The sequence below is a fragment of the Eptatretus burgeri genome, chromosome 1 (assembly GCF_056783735.1).
Source record: "Eptatretus burgeri isolate ZD-2024b chromosome 1, Ebu_testis_v1, whole genome shotgun sequence".
NCBI lineage: Eukaryota > Metazoa > Chordata > Myxini > Myxiniformes > Myxinidae > Eptatretus > Eptatretus burgeri.
In genome coordinates, this window is record NC_140961.1 from 45,464,975 (window position 1) to 45,483,064 (window position 18,090).

The 18,090-nt window shown below is 41.1% G+C and overlaps 1 protein-coding gene across 2 annotated transcripts in view; it reads right to left on the reverse strand.

The window, feature by feature from the left end:
• The window catches only part of LOC147034376 (14-3-3 protein epsilon-like), a 58,191-nt gene that overhangs the window by 34,054 nt on the left and 6,047 nt on the right, over nucleotides 1–18,090 (reverse strand). For both annotated transcript variants that reach the window (XM_085881853.1, XM_085881847.1), the window contains exon 2: nucleotides 17,874–18,079. In XM_085881853.1, the coding sequence (XP_085737979.1) occupies nucleotides 17,874–18,079 (206 nt within the window). The remainder of the gene's footprint in view (nucleotides 1–17,873; nucleotides 18,080–18,090) is intronic.

Sequence of the window (18,090 nt, forward strand, 5' to 3'; positions counted from 1 at the left end):
TACATACTTGTATCAAGTTTGATTTAAATCCCTTTAACTGTTCTCAAGCATCACATTTTTATCTGACATGACCTCTTGATGCCAAAATCTAATCAGTTAATCTTTGCATCAAAATATATACTTGCACCACGTTTGATCAAAACCTCATCACTGGTTCACAAGTTAGCAAGGCAACAGAATTTTTACCGAATGGGACCTCTGATCTTTTGACCCCATAATCTAATTAGTTCATCTTTGCATCCTGATACATACTTGTACAAAGTATGACTTGGACCCCTTCAGCCGTTTGGTGTGGATTTGCTTGCTCCTCAGAGCCAAGTTGCACTGGTCAGATCATCGAGTGTCTGCTTGTTGTCACCATCATTTTTACAATTGTCAACCATTACAGTCGATTTGACTGTACTCGAGAATGAACAAATTGCTGCTCGGTGTTTCTCACTTGGACTCCATTACTTATTTGGTTTTTCTGTCAACATTTCTGCTGTCCACCCTTCCCCTTTGCTGCAAAGTGTTTGTGGAAATTGTGAACATCTGTTGGGTTATCGGACCTTACCTCTTCTGCATTTGTGGTGTTAATCGTTTAAGTCGTTCGTTCCTCCTTTCATTATTCTCAAATCACTGCTCTCTTTAATCCACCCCTCCCCAACTTCATTTTGAATATTACAGACACGCGGTTATAGCCTCCTCCATCTTCATGCAATTTGCAGTGTTAATTATCAATTTCTCATCCTTTGCTTTTTTCCATCTCCATCTCTGCTCTCTCCCCTCCTCCTGCACTCCACACTGTTTTTTTTTTTTTTTTTTTAACAGTTCCACGTCTATTGTATTGGAACAAACCATTACCAATGTATACTGAAACGCAAAAGAAACTTACCACTTGTTTGAAATGTAATAAAATTGTAACAGTTCAAAATAAAACAAACCAACAATTGCCAATTGAAACATTGGCATTTTATTGATGACATGTCAAGTTTTTGACCAAGATACACCATCTCATAAGTTTGTTCTACAGTACAGAACAGCACAGGGTGCAATGTCAGTCCCCTTTCAATAGCGTGTGTGGCCACCATTGTTTTGGATACAGGCAGTGCACCATCGGCGCATACTGCCTACCAGTCTTTGCATGGATTGCTGCTGGATTCTGTCCCACTCAGTCCTCAATGTCTGAAGCCATCTGACTTAGGACCATCTGCCTGTCCTGCCTTGTAGTAGTGACTCTTGGCCTCCCTGATCGAGGTCTGTCATCTGCAGAGTTGTGGAGGGAGTCTCTGTCCACCAGGGCCAATATCGTCTGGTGTGAACAGCCAAGGCGACGTGCCACCTCATGGTCGCTCAATCCGCCTTGCAGTTTGCCCAAGGCACACTGCCGTCGATCCCTCGACAATCGTGGCATGTTGATTGAAATGCCCATTTTGCACTGGCCTTTTTAAAGTCAATATCAAGACATCACGTGGAGCTCATTAAAATCATCCCGTACCCCTTGGCTAATCACTGACAGTCAAAACGGCTGTTCAACAGCTGTGCTATGAAGTGACCATTGAAGGTTCAAGTGACCATCCGTAACCGTTTTGTCTGACAGTGAGGACACGATTGTCCACAAATGAGTTCACACATTTACTACACGCAGTGTTATTGTTGATATTTGAAGGTTTAATAGGTGGTAAGTTTCTTTTGCGTTTCAGTATACATTGGGGTCAACCTTGATCGCAGCATCACGTTCCGAGAACACCTAAAACGGGTCACAGAAAAGATCAAGACCAGGGTAAACATCATTCGGGAACTCGTGGGCATCAGTTGGGGATCAAGTGCATGCGCTCCTTGCTCTTGTGAACTCTGTCAGCGGAATATTACAGGACAGAGATTACATGAAATGAAACTTACAGGATAGAGAAGACATTTTAGCTTCTGAAGATCTTTGAAGATTTATGAAGCCCAAAGGTGTGCAAGGTCAGGCCAAACGTTAGCCATCAGAATAATGTTATCCCAGAGATCTTCAAAGGTGGTTTTTAATGGCTTCATGTGAAACTACAGCTTCTGATCCTTCTGAAAATCTCCCTTAGCGATCTCCCTCAAATATAATGAGAAATAATTTAAAAGGAGAAGAGTGCAAGACAGCAGCAATCTTCGAAAGGGTAATTATTTCATCAACTAATTTACCAACAATCCTTAAATTTGGCAAGGAAGTTTGTTCCAAGAACAACTTTTTACCAAGATTGGAGAACAAGCCTAAAACTGCTAATTTTTGTGGATGTAATGTGTTTTAATACCATTGCTGTTCCAGTTACTGGACGCGTTTGATCATTAAACCCCATTGGAATATTTTCCGTACTTGCAATAGTCATGAACTGCACCAATTTATACTGCACCTGTCCCACACGTTAATTTTCCATCCCAGAAGTAAATGTATGCATCTTGCCAAGATCATTTGTTGCCTCAGTAACCATTATAAAAATAATTTGCTCACGTCTGTTCCATTTAAGCTTTTTTTTTTCTTTTCTTTTCATATGAATCATACAAGATATTATTTGGTATGGCAAACCGACTGGTATCCCCATAATGTGTCCTGTTTTAATTACATTTATTTTTTAAAGTAATGCAGTTTAGTACATTTTTCAACCTGCCCCATCAATTTATAATTTGAACCCTGATGGTATTTCACAGTTAGGCTTATGGTCTTTCAAAATCTTCAGAGGCCAGAGACGGGTGGGATCATGTCCACAGAACTGACCCGGGGTAGTGGGAGCTCATCATGGATCTGAAGCAGGTGGGTCAATAACAGCAAAAACACCCAAGAGCCCCCAAGAGCAGGCTAGGCCGATGTTCTTAAGCTTTTCAATTCGCAAGAAGAATTTTTGTGAGCGTTTCAATTCACAAGCGAGCTTTCACTGTTACTCAATTGTCTGGATTGTTATTTGTTCATCATTAAAAACTCAGATTGAGTAATCAGAAAGAAAAAAAATAGAAAAAAAAAAACCTTCCTCCAAAAAACCCTGCAGAGCAGCAAATTATGCTGCAGTCTGAGGAATACTAGACTTCGTCAAACCACTCAAATCCATCCATTGGGACCACATTCTGTACAGAGCATTCGTGCTGCCGAAGCAGTGTCCTGGGCTATTGGACACAATCCTGAACGGGTTGTTATATCAATGAATGTTCACCATTATGTGATTAAACCATCATAGATGGGAAGAAAAGGAAAGCTGATGTTTTAGGTGTTAGCCTTTTGGAAAGAAAAAGCTGCAGTCCGATTGGCAGACACAGACAGCATGAAAGCAGCACACAATAGCCAGAAAAAGTGGGAAATCCCCATTTATAAAGTGAGAGGATTCAAATTTGTTTCACAGATCGCAAGAAACTCCACTCAAGGATGCAGATGCTTCAAAGGAAAGTGGCAAAATAAACGAAACCCAGACATTCCTTAGAATCCAAATTAAATTTTTGATGAAAAGGCGAAACTCTAATTTATTGTAATTATTTATTTATTTCTACAACTCAGACAAAACCAGTGAGCAGTTTTACGTTCAGGGAGTATACGCAGAACGTCAGCATTAATGGAGAACACCAAATTAAAGGTATTCTATATAGACTGGGCAGAATCTGGGAAAATGTACATAGTTAAAGTTGTGGAGGCAATTCATGTTTACGGCTGGCAAACAACTTTTTTAGATGTATTTATAGGTTCTAAATCAATCTAGGGGGATTGCCTGGCTGTATTTTCAACGATTAACCCATAAACTTGACAAATCCAAGATGGCCGCCATCGCTTATAGAAAATACCTAAATTATTGCATCTCTGGAACTACTTGACCAATATCAATGATGTTGATGTCTATATTAGGGTTTTCACACATGCTTGATCATTTGGAATAAGTTTTAAGTTGATTGTAGGTCAAGGTCATGCATTGGGACAAAGGTTAAGGTCATATTTTGACCTCTTGGGGCCCCTAAGCATATCTCAGGAGGTAGACTAGGTCAATTTTCAGAAAATATTAATGGTGGAGGCATTTCATGTTTACAGCTGACAAAACTTTTTTTTAGATGTATTTATATGTTCAAAATCGAACTAGGAGGTTTGCCCAGCTGTATTTTCAATGGTTAACCCATAAACTTGATAAATCAAAAATGGCCACCACAAATACATGAAAAATTCATTTTTTTCATATCTTTGGTGCCAAACATGGTAAGAACATAAATAAAACATCTGTTTGTATCTTTTTAGGTACAAGGAATCCATTGAGACCATTATTTAGACCCCAATATGTTAAGAAATCAAGATGGCCACCACATTAGGGCAAATTTTATCACTGACCTTAAATGAGTGACTTAACTTTTTCATAATATCATGGCTCAGATGTGGGATATACTGACTGTAAATGAATACAGCTATAGTTATATTTTGTCATTGATCAATGTAGAAGAGGGGTGCAGTTACCAAATGAGTTTCATAATGAATGGGAAATCATAACTGAATTTTGGCATATCAACAAAGCAGAAACGGCTGGCAAGACTTTGTTAATTTATAAACTGCTTAAATCAAATATCAACACATGCATGATACATATCTTATAATGTTCATTAAAGCCTGTTACAAGCTCAAATGCTTCAAAACATGCACCACATTAAACACAGAATCCAGCATGGAGGAAGTCAACTCCAAAATGAGGTTCTCTTTATTGTGTCTTGCAAACATGACATGAGACAGTGAAAATAACGATTATGACAACTCCCTTTTCTTTTACAAAATAACAAGATATAACATCAACATTCAAAATTATACTTTATGATCTACGGGGAACGATCATGTGCCTGTATAATGGTATTCTTAAAATTTCAGTGCCTTTAGCAACTCAATGTTCAATTGTCCTTGTCATATTTTAGAATAGACCTTTGATCCAATATGTGAATATAAACTTGAAAATTTAAAGTTAAACACAGACTAGACAGGTGAAAAGACTTAACTGATAACATTGATTAAAACTGCAAATGTTCTGGTTTACTTATATAATTATTACTTGATCAGATGCCTAATAAGAGTGTGGTCAGAGGTTACCAGCACTTGACCAACCAGTGGAGCATGGTACTCAGCACCAGCTCTTATGATCAAATTATATGCTTTTCCAGATGGGTGGCATTGATTCTGGTTGGGTTGTAACGGATTTTGGTTTGGCTATCAAACATTACAAAAATATAAGTATCTAACATCACAAACTATAAACTTTTATATGTCCACAATTATATTGTAATGTTACATTACTACGTGTGTGTGGAGGACTTGGTTTATGTACCATCAGGTAGAATGTTCCGACATTCGTCGGCATGCTTGTGGCATTTGCAAGCTTCAATGCATGGTAAGCGCATTTTCCTGCAACGACAGAGCTTACTCAGGCATCCCTTGGTGCATCCACATGACATGATCTCTGAGCATGCTTTTGGGATAGGTGGTAGAGAGAGAAGTCTTGGTACTAACTGACCATCCTTGCAATCCCAACCCATATCTGTTACCGTGGAAAGAACTGGAGATGGCATGTGGGCTTGATTCTAGACACCGGCTTGGTAATGGCTTCGCATGATGTGAAATTGTGCCGCATCAGATGTTGGGGGTTGAACTTCTTGCACTTGTCCTATGCAGAACAGTTTAACTCGTGCCTAGTCACATGTGTCTACCTCGAGTACTTCATATAGCTGACAGTAGGGTTGGGCACACATCGACGTGTTCTCTGTTGTCCCGTTGAAAGGAGTGTTTTTTTATGGCCATTTTTCACGCTGATCATGAATCTGTCAAAATTTTTGACCGAGGATGATGTCTTACCAAGACCTCATCCTAGGTCAAAAATTCCAACGGATTCGTGATCAGCGTGAAAAATGACCATAAAAAACTCCTTTTAACGGGACAACAGAGAAAAAGTCGATGTGTGCCCAACCCTAATATTACATGCCCTAGTAAGCCATAATTATCAAATTTTACCTGAAAAGTGGGTAAATTTGGCAACCATTTTGAATTTTTGCATTTTACCAACCTAAGACATCATCCTATGTCAAAAAGTTCAACGGATTCGTGATCAGCGTGAAATTTGGCCATAAAAAACACTCCTTTCAAAAAAAGTATGGTTGTATGCCCAACCCTACTGACAGATGAACTTCTCTGCTGATTTTGAGATTTCTTCAGTTAAGTGGCCCTTTCCCAGATGGTTCAAGTTGCTGTGGTGATGCTGGAAGACATGCCAGGCTGTCTTCTTGCTGTGACCACAGAGTTGGGAAACACTGTCACATCCAGTGATTGCATGGAAAGCGAGCATTGATGCTACTTGGTCGATAGGTACTTGACGATGAATATCATGTACTGGGATATATTTCGGATGTTTTCATGTGCCAGCTTTCATCAGCAGAGTCGTACATCCCATTTTGTCAGAGTGAGCGAGCAGCAATACAAGGACATCTGTGTCACGTACTGATACAACCATTGACTCCATATGAGCATGGAAACAGTGCAAAATTAAGCGTGCATCAGCTTCCTCATGGTTGGCCTCAAGCGAAGACAAGTCGAGTGTTGGGTCTGATGACTTGACGATTGGAGCTTCAGTGAATCCACCAGCAACAACCTGACATATTGAGGTCTAAATAATGGTCTCAATGGATTCCTTGTACCTAAAAACATACAAACAGATGTTTTATTTATGTTCTTACCATGTGTGGCACCAAAGATATGACAAAAATGAATTTTTCATGTTTTGGTGGTGGCCATTTTGGAGTTATCAAGTTTATGGGTTAACCATTGAAAATACAGCAGGGCAAACCTCCAAGATCAATTTTGAAATTATAAATAAATGTCAAAAAACAATGTTTGCCACATGTAAACATGAAATGCCTCCACCATTAACATTTTTCTGAAAATTGACGAGTCTACCTCGTGAGATATGCCAATTTCTGCACCAAGAGGTTAAAATATGACCTTGACCTTTGTCCAAATGCATGACCTTGACCTACAATCAACTTAAAACTTATTCCAACTGATCAAACACATGTGAAAACCCTAATATAGACATCAACATCATTGATATTGGTCAAGTAGTTCGAGAGATACAATAATTTAGGTATTTTCTAAAAGCGATGGTGGCCATCTTGGATTTGTCAAGTTTATGGGTTAATCGTTGAAAATACAGCCAGGCAAACCCTCCAGATTGATTTAGAACATGTACCGTAAATACATCTAAAAAAGGTGTTTGCTCGCCGTAAACATGAAATTCCTCCACCATTACCATTTTCTGAAAATTGACCTCGTCTAATATACCTATAATCGAAAGAACTGAAGGTTCATCCTGATTTCTACCCTGACATCGTCCAGAGCCCTTCATGTATCTCCAATTTAACCATTCTGCAAGCCTGACAGACTGGGGTAAATAATGGACGTGTGTAGGGAATTGCATTGGCAAAATATATTCACAAGGCCTTCTCACAATGAATGCACTCAATTGACCGCAAGTGGATCACCAGCAGCAGCTGTCAAGTCAGGACCTTTGTACTACATTTATACATGATTGAAACTGCAGAACTTTTGAAAAAAAGGAAAGCAATGAGCAAAATGACTCCTTAATGGGGGTGGGGTGGGGAGAGGGGATCCAGGGAATCCAAGGGCTACCCCCCCCCATAAAATTTTGAAAAATCACAAGCAAAACATGCATTTTGGGAGTGATAGTCTCCAAAGCAAAAGAGAAAAACTTATGCAAAAAAAAAAAAGAAAAAAAAAAGGGACATTTGGGGAAAGCATTTTTTTTATTTCACCCAAACATCATTGATGGGAATGTTATTCTCAGTTAGTACAGCATTTTATAATCTATCTACACTAATAAAAGGCAATGTGTGTCTGTCTCCTCCATAACTTAAAGAGCAGGTTGCGGGTCACCAAACATGTTCTGAAAATTTATCAATATGATTATATGTGTATTAAATAGTTCGATGCAAACTATTGTGGTTGCCTAACTATTGGGAAAATTAATGAAATTTAACTCCGAAGTTGTTATTTCTCGAGGCTGTTGAAAAAAAGCCGCGTGCCCATATATGGATGGTGACGTCACGTTCTCCAAAAGAAAGCGGAAGCTCACTCGCTCATTGAAGAAGTGTCCAGTTCAGCGGGCCGTTCTTTCGCTTTTTTTGAGCTTGCAACTGTCTATATTATCCTTTTTTATTTTGAATTATTGTACAACAAAGTTATTTGGATATTTGTACATCATGCCTTGTATGTGTGTCGTCATGTTTTGTGAAAATGGCTGGAAAACGGGTAATCGCTCCCACCGATTCCCGAAGGAATCAAACATTCGCCGGCAGAAAATGAAAATCGACAAACCAATCTGTCTGGTGGTCTGTCAGTGTGAACTGCCAGACAGTCAGTCCTGCCACTTGTACACGAAATAGGCCGTTTTCTGGCACTTTCAAGTGGCTCAGATTTATATGGCTCAGGGCCAGAAACACCATAGTATAAATTCCCATCATCCTCCAACTCGTCCTCAGAAATATCGGAATGAAAACACTCAATTTCATTGCCGCTGAAATCATTCTCCGATTCGCATCTCGCCATTGTTCACATGCTGTTTCCGAATGTTCACAAAGTTTCCGGAGAACATGACATCATAGCATCTTCAGTAACTTCCGCTCTGTTTTTTGATCACTGACAAAAGTTTTGACTTAAAAGTTAATTTTAGCACATTTTGAGTTTTAAATGCAAGAAAATAAATACCCAACCATTATTCATGTGCTTACAACCTTCGAATCACGCGGTCATCAGCGACCTAAAACCTGCTCTTTAAAAACCATAAAATAGCAGCCTGAAACTTTGCATGCAGACGAAGAAATCTCCAAGGAAGTGTAAGAGTGAAAATTGGGTGTTTGGGTTAATCATAACACCTCTTTTGAAGATAAATGATGGCCTTATTTAATTTTAACCTTCATCAGCTGATCATCGGCCACCTCGCTGTCTGGGGTCTGAAGCCGCCATGTTTTTTGGCCTGCTCAACCATGCTTTGATTTGGAACAGGCCACAACGATTTAACGATAAATAGATGCAAGCTCCAGATTTCAAAATATTAGCAGTTCTGACTCCGAAAAAAAAGTGTTGTTTTGTTCAATTCAGATATTGCACAGACGTTTCCGGTTGCATCATTGTATCGACGGCAATTGGTAATCGCTTGCCAAGCCAGGCGTTCCGTTGGAGTGCTTAAGCCACTTACCGAACTGCATAGTACAATTAGTGTCCCGATCTGGATGTGCAGTCGACAGCAACTACAAGGTAAATGTATGTATACAGCACACACGGACGTGGTACATATGGGTAGATTTGGATCTGTAAGGACTCTCCGTGGGTGTATGGACATGCCATGCCTGTTACGGGTGCTGTGGTGGCAAAGTTTGATCCCATATCTTGTGGAGGTTTATCAGGTTTTCCTTTGTCTTTGGTTATAAAGCATTTGGTTATACAAGATTGAGCATTTGCTTTGGTCCTCATGATTCTAAAGCATTTGCTTTACAAAGGGTAAATGTTTCTCTTTGTGAGTTTCAAAGCAAAATATATTTGATAACGCCTGATTTCTTAGCCGTATTAACGTACAGGTATAACTCACTTAGCGTTGTAGATGCGCTACAGAAGAACAGGATGTTAAGCGAAACGACACTAAGCGGGGTCTAATTTCTCATGGACTTTCATGTATTATTGGGGGGATGCGTTCTGTCGACTTTATAATTGGAATTATAACTTCCATTCGCATCGTCGATAGCGCAACGCAGATTAATATACAGTATACAGACGCCAAAATAATACATACTGTTTCTGAAAAACATTCCACAAGTCGTAAATAAATGAACAAAAACGAAGTTAATTTAATGCTCACTAGTCTTATCTCTGAGCTAATGTTGGCTGCGTTGATGTCACTGAATGCCTTTGCTCTGAATGTGGTATCGGTGGGGCTAGTAGAGGATGCTAGGGTGAGGGAGAGGTAGTGGGGATATCCATGTCACCTTCAGTCTGGTGCAGGTTCAGACTGTTTTCTCTTGAAGAATGAGCTGACAAAATTGTCTGGTCATCTTATTCTTCTCCTTGTCGCATGAAAAAGCATTCAACGCCATTCTTTTCAATGCAGTGCTGCGCTCCAAGTCAGGATCATTTTTATCCACAAGATCTAGAGCCTCATTAACTTTATTCAGGATGTTTGAAAGAATTTTACACGTTAAAACCCTCTCTGATTGGTCCTCTTCTGTTGCTTCTTCAGCTGGTTGTTGGTCAAGCTCTGTCAGGTCCTCATTGGTCCTCTCCCCATGAGAGTTCAGCAAATCCTCCACATCTCCTGCGGTGACTTCATAGAATCCCACCTCATTGGCCACCTCGGCGATTTAATTGTGCAGTGTGGGTAGCTCGGGTTCAAATCCCATGAAGTCCTTGATGCACTCTGGCCAAACATCATTAATGCAGTGGTCAGACTTCTCTCCAGGCCTCAACAATATTTTCAATGGCTTTCATGATGTTAAAAAGACTGCCAGAAGCCTCAAATTGATTGACTTTCTTTGCCATCGGTGTCACGGATTAGCTGAGGAAAGGTGTGTCGCAGGTAGTAAGATTTGAATGATGAGATGGTGCCCTCATCCATCGGCTGTAGGAGAAAAGTTGTGTTTGGAGGAAGAAACACAACTTCGACTTTGATGCCAGTTGATGAGTCAAGGTCGACTGAGTGACCAGGTGCATTTTCCAGCAGTAACAGCGCTTTATTTTCAAAGTTATATTTTTCACAATAATTTTTCACTGCTGGACAAAAATCATGCACAAACCAGGTCTGAAAAATGTCCCTGGTCATCTGAGCCTTGTGGTTTGACCACCAGATGATAGGCAGGGTTGTCTTGCAGAAACCCTTCATTGCTCATGGTATTTTAGAATGGTAAATGAGCAAGGGCTTTCATTTAAAATCTCCTGCCGCATTGCCTCCAAGCAAGTGGGTCAGGCGATCTTTGGCAGCCTTAAATCCCAAAACACTCTTCTTCACTTGCAATAACAGTGCGGGGTGGCATCCGCTTCATCAACGTTTAAAACGATCTGTGAAGGGTAATTGCGGTGTTCTGTTTTCACCTGCATGTTGGTAGAGAACTCATCTGCTGCCTGCATGTCAGCACTCGCAACCTCACCAGTAATCTTGACACTGTGCAGGTTTCTGCGACGCTTAAAACGCTTGAACCAACCTCGGCTCGCTGTAAAATTCGCCACCGTTGAACTGTCGCCTTCTTGTTGTTTTAATTTTTCAAACAAACTTTTAGCCTTTTCCATAATAACCAGTGGGCTCAGAGGCAGATTCTGCTCATTTTGGTCCTCGATCCACACGGACAAGTCTCTCCATTCGTTCCATCGCACTGCTTCTACTACGTGTCACCTTGGTTGCAGTCAAAGGCGTCACATTTTGGCCACTAGCTATAATTTTGTCCGCAAGTTTAAAAAGCGTTCTCACCGTGGTCGGAGCAATTACCTTATCACGTGCAATACCCACGGCCCCATCACCTGAATTCAAGCACCTTCTCACCTTCATTTTTGCTCTAGTGTTATGCTTTGACGAGACACTTTACTTTCAGATGCAACATTGACATTAGCTGGGCATTTTGACGCCATATTTAACACTGCAATCACTTTGTAACAGAAAAAAAAGCAAGCACGATAACGTTATGACACAGCAAGGGGTGGCAGGAGATGAACGGAAATACAGCACCAGATGTGGCGTCACTTGAATGGTGTGATGCATTTTTTGTATTGCATGATGCGTTCGTGTCACTGAGATGTGCTTGCTTTACTTGTATGTATTTGTGCACCTTTAACGTTTTCGTTAAAAGCCAATCATTAAGTATCCCAGAAGTAATATTCCCAAAACATGCATCTTGCCCCGAGAGCTGGACTCCACTGCTTTACATACTCTTTATAAAATATGACTTGAGGGCACCGATAACAAGCAATTTGATTTACAGTGAAGATACTTTTGCCCTCAAGGTCGTGTGGTGCATGTAAAACTTGAGATACAATTTAAAAGCATTCATGACACGTGCAAAAAACATGTTTTGAAAAACATGAAAAACTGGAAATCGTAATGTATTTCAAACGACGCTATAATGAAACTGTGTTAATCGGGGTGACTTTAAGCGGGGTCTAACTGTACTTTCTAAATTATCAAGACAATTTTTTTTCCACCCATCACATGCAGCTGTTTATAAAGAATGTTTGTTAACAGCTCCCTGAAACGTCTATGTAAATGTAACATTGTTTTTCGATGAAAGCTACTCAAGGTTTCTGGGTTGTATACAGTACATATTGGAGTTGGTAATCACACTGACGCCAACCTGCAGATTATGGAAAAATTGCCAATATCGGCCGTGCGTGTGCGTGAGATCGACATATGCAAGTTTCAGTATGTAGAATGGAGTCCTCCCAGGGCAGGCTCAAAGCATCCACCTTAATTTCAGTAATGGGTCACGATTCTTGGACCAAGCTATGAAGTTTTCTTTTCTCAAAGTTTTGTGCCGAGGGCTCTCTTCAGGATCGCCGCTGAATCCTTGACAGCTTCCAAACTGTAGTTCGTTTGTAATAATATTCCCAGGGATGGTTTTTAGCTCATCTAGAAAGTAGTTCTCGGGAGCTTATGGGATGACACGTCATCTGTCCGTCCATCCACAAATACTTGCAACTTCTTCTCAGAAACTACACATGCAATTCTGATGAAACTTGACCACAACCTTCATCACCCGTGATGTACCAAAGTTTGTTCATGGCATTAAAATAATCCATAGGTATTTACTTTCTTCCCAATTATATATTTTGAGGGTCATCCATGCCTCCCAGTGGTTGCCAGATTATCTTATCCAGCCACTCCCAGGTGAGTGCCCAGGGGTACTGCCCCTATGTTTAATATCTCTGTGAGGATCTTTGTCATCAATCCTGTAGGTCCAGCTATCACTGGTACAACTTTGGCATTCTTCAGCTTCCAGGATCTTTTCACTTCATTCTTGAGGGCTTGGTGTTTGGTCATTTTCTTGATTAACCTCTGCCATCGAAGATGGACGGAGGTTACTGTTTTCACCCCTGTCTGTCTGTGAACAGCATTATGGAAAAACTCCTCGACGGATTTCGACGAAACTTGGTGGGGGGGATTAGGTATGGTCCAAGGATCATGCCATTAGATTTTGGACTTGGTCCAAAGTCCAATATGGATGCTATGGTGGCCATTTTGAAAAAATATTTGAATTTTTGTTTTTGCATTTCTAAATGTTTTAAGTGATTTCCAAAACCCCCGCCCCCCCCAAAAAAAATTGTTAGAGAAAAAAAAAAAACAGAAAATTTTGCCTGTTTTTTTTTCCTCTAACAATTTTTTTTTTAGAGAATGAATTGAGTATGTAAAAGTTAAAAGTAAAAGGGAAAGTTGCAAACTATAACTCTGAGCACTGTTGAAATCAAATTGAATGAATAGGATATCAGGTTCACTTGAGTGACCTAGCAGTATTGGCGGCGGAGGTTTTGCACTCTACCGAGTGCTCCCCCTCTAGTTTATGCATCGTTTAGTCCAAAAATCAATGGTATCATCACCTCAATCAGCAATACCTTGTTCTCTTATTTTTGATGTTCTCGCTCGATGGGATCATTAAGTCGAATGCGAGTTGTATTTCCATGTATTGAGCGATTACTTTTGGTTCATTTTCCCACAAATTTTCTGGAACTGGGACATCAAAGGTTTTGCAGATGTGCCAGTGGATTACTTTACAAACTCTGTTGTGCTGTTGTGTGTACAGCTGTTCTGACATGAGTTCGTTTTTGTGTGTGCGTTTGGTCATTAAGCAAAACATATTCTCTTTACTAACCACACCTCCACCCCTCACCTTTCTTCTTCTTTTTATTTTTTCCACACTCTTCATTCATTCTCTGTTTGTCTGTGTGCAGGATATCTCAAAAAAGTTGTGCACGGATCCAGATAAAATTTTGTGGACAGGTTCAGTGTATGACAAGGCCAAACTGATTAGATTTTGGTGAAGATCCGGATCCGACAACGAGAATTTTTGAAGCGATTCTTCACCATTGAGAGATAGGGCCAAAAAAGGATATAGAGCACAATATCTCAAGTTGTGGACGGATTCAGACGAAACTTGGTGGATCGGTTGGGTGTGTGACCTTGACGAATTGATTAGATTTTGGTGAAGATCCAGATCCAACTACTATAATTTTTAAAGTGATTCTTCACCATTGATGAAGAGGGCTCAATTACGATATAGTACTGTATAGCATGATAGTTCAAAAATGTATTGGGCCAGAGATGTTCTCGTGGATCAGGCATTACAGGACGGAGGTATGCGCTCGACTGAGTGTCCTTCTAGTTAGGTTTTGTATTTGTGTGCAACAGAATAGAGTCTTTACCTCATGCAATGTAAAGATGGTACTTCAATATTTTCCGTGAAGTTCACAGGAAGAATCAGTGATGGGGAAAATCCAACAATGGATGCCATTTCCATATTTACCGACAGCGATAGACTTTCTCCTGCCTGGCAGACATCTGATCATGGCAACACCATTGCAATCTTTTGTACCCAGCTAACTACTACAAAAATACCTCGTAAAAAATACCATGGGAGTAATTCACATAACCATGTTCATTATGCATTCAGATGAAATGGGTTAAGAAACTAATCAGCATATCGGAGTAGCACCTCAAAAATTCCCCATAATCGGGGCATGTTTTTCGAGAACGAAAATACAGTAACCTCCGGAAGGGCCGTTCCAATAAATAAATACTTCCATCATATACTGAAGGAGCTTCATCCATGGTTTATAGTGGTGCACTTGTAATGATCCTCTATTCAAATAAGCATCACGCACAATAAGTCATCTACATTTTAACCAACCTCGTTTTATGCACATTATCAATCGACTGTATTTGCATCATTACACTTTATTTACATCTTACAACACAATACTGTCAGTTTTTCTGCCTCCAAAATCAATAGTCAATAAAATGTCCTTCATTCAACTAAATTCAAACATTTTGGATTTGTGAAATGACCATTTTACCTACATTTCCTCTATTCAATATGAAATAATGTTTTTTAACAACCACATGGACAATCAAATAAAAAGAGAAAAACTTTAAAATAAATAAATTAACTAGAAGGGCACAATTCAATGTCCCGAAGTTGCCAGATGCGTCTCCTTCCACATTACATCATTATACATACTGTTATGGCTGTGGAAATTCGCAATACACCATAAAGGGTCCTTAGATCAGTTATGACGATAAGTATGTGTGTAGTTAGATTTCCCCACCGTTGTTTAAAGGGAATTTCCATGTTCACCGGGCTGCGATCCTTTGAGATAGCCGTTTTTCTTTTCTCCATCATTATTTTGGACCAATCATCCCCCAACAACCAAATCACCACCACCAACAACGCCCCCAAACAACTACACCGAACCACCACCACCACCTTCGCCTCTTTACCTCCACCCCGCAAACATCGCTTCACCGCCTTTCTCAAACGACGCCCGCCAACAACCAAACTCCCACCACCTCCGCCTTTCTAGCACACATCGTGCCATGGGCTGTGAATGCGTTCCTTCCGCCTCAAAAAGCGGATCAGGAAGGCTTCACGCCCCCTATTCATCCATCCAATGACTGAGGATCGGGTGGCATAGCCCCGCCTCCGAACCCGCTGTGATCCAGAAATTTACAGACGCCCCTCCCCCGGGCTATATAAGCGCGAGCACAACGCAGCTCGCGGTGCAGTACGTCGGCAGAAAAGTCAAGAACCAAGTGGGTGCAGTACGTCGGCAGAAAAGTCAAGAACCAAGTGGGTGCAGTACGTCGGCAGAAAAGTCAAGAACCAAGTGGGTGCAGTACGTCGGCAGAAAAGTCAAGAACCACGTGGGAGCAGTGGAGTGGCAGCGGCGGAGTGTCGGAAGGGCAGTCTCGTCGGGAGACGGAGCTCGAAGCCGACGGGAAAGGCAGACGGGGAGCGCCGGAGAGAGCTCGCCGACCACGCCAGGGGCACGAAGCCAGGCGCAGCTGCGCTGACATTGCGGCTTGCCCCCCATCGCGACACGAGGGCGCAGGTAAGACCCTTCGGTCTCGTGGACCTGGCCGCTTCTCCAGGTTCCACACGCATTAGGCCCATGGGCCTAATGTTCCACGGAGGGTCACGAATTAGGCCCATGGGCCCAGTCTGACTCCCTTACCTTTGAGGGGGTCTTTTCTTGTGTTTTCTTTGAATGCGTGTTGTGGCGCCATGTCTTGTAAAGTAGAAACTGTTTAAGTGCATGTAAATAAACATTGCTTTATTCGGTTGTAACTCTTGCTTGTAAATTGCATTCTTACTGTATGGCTGTGAATACGTGCTTGCCTTGTCTGAGTGCGTAATAAATGTGCTTGTCAAACTGTTCCCCGTTTCTTTGCATCCTTTCCTTTGTTTGAAAGTTCCATCTTGCATCACAGAAGGAATTGGGAGAAGGGTGTAAGCATCCGGTAAATAATCACGTCCGTCGGGGCCGGCGATAACACCGCTCGGTTATCACTGAAGCACGGAACGGACCGCTTAAGCGGTTCGTGTCCTAGGCCAGCCAGCAGCGAGGTACGATCGCCCGGTTAACTTCCCGCGCAGGTACTTAGGTAGGTCGAGTTTGGCGAACAACCCTATCCTGCACGGGTGGCCGATTGGCACGATTGTGGTGTGGTCGAAAGACCCACCCGTGACTAGCTCCTGGCGGTAGTTCCACGGAGGGTCACGAATGAATTGTCCGTTCCGGTTCTTCGACGCGGTCGCGATTTGAGTTACGTGGCCGATCGCACGCCGGGCGGACTGAAATTCGTAATTATACATACTTCTACCAAGTTTGATTTAAATCACTGAACCCAGATTCAATATTAAATAATCCTGGATGCCAGATCATGCGTCCGATCAGGTTGAAATTTAAAATATATATTCCCCATGACGGCGAGATAATCACTTTGACGTTTCACATCCATTGATGAAGTGGTTTAAGAGAAGGAATTTTTAAAAAGATTTTCATTCAATCCAATAGGGCTGCCAGACCATGTGGCCTATTAATTACTTGTGAACACCCTTGTATCTGCAAGGCTTGAGGAACAAACATGTGGGTGAAGTTTCCCCTCGATCTGCCAAGCCGTTCTGGAGAAGAATTTTAAAGGTATATTCTTCCAAAATAAAATATAAAAAAAACCTGCCAAACCATGTGACCAATGACATCATATTTGAAGAACGTTTTGTTCCTCACTGATAGGCGATCATATGTGTAAAGTGTCACATCAATCTGTTCAGCCGTTTTGGAAAACAAAGTTTTTAAAGTTTTTTATGTTTTAAACAATAAAAAACCAATTTATTTTTTTAGCCCTCGATGGCCCTCAAAAATTTTCAAACTGATCAGACAAATTGTTCAAATTATGCAATTATGATGTAACGAAGCCACCTATGACCACATCAAAAATAAAAATCACACTAGTTTCCCCATGGGGAGTACTTCACCTGTGCCAAGTTTCAATTTTTTCCATGAAGCGGTTTCAGAGACATCGGAGGTCCAAAGTTTTTCCTTTTTTTCCAACATGGAACTACACCAAATGACCAGTCATAATTACATCAAAACATTCTACAAGAGCAGTCGCATCTATGGTGAAAATTGTGTCAATCAGATAAGCGGTTGCAGAGAAAATTAGCATGGACGGACGTACGTATGCACACAGACAGACAACCTGAAAAACATAACGCCACCGGCAACTTCATCAGAGGAATTTTTTTTTTTTTTTTAAAGAATGATTTTATATATATATATATAAAAATATATAAATATATAATCGACAAATACAACACACCGTTGTGCGGTAGACCTTGACGAGTTTGACACGGTCATGGGGTTCTGGTGACACCTTCGTTTCCTCCTTCTGCTCCACAGAGCTGATGATGCGCCATGATGCCCGACGTGCACCGACCACATTCTTGTAGGCCACGGACAACAGATTACGCTCCTCGAGAGACAGCTCCCCACGCTGTGCCACGCCCTTCATGAGCACGACCATCTCTGGATGGAGC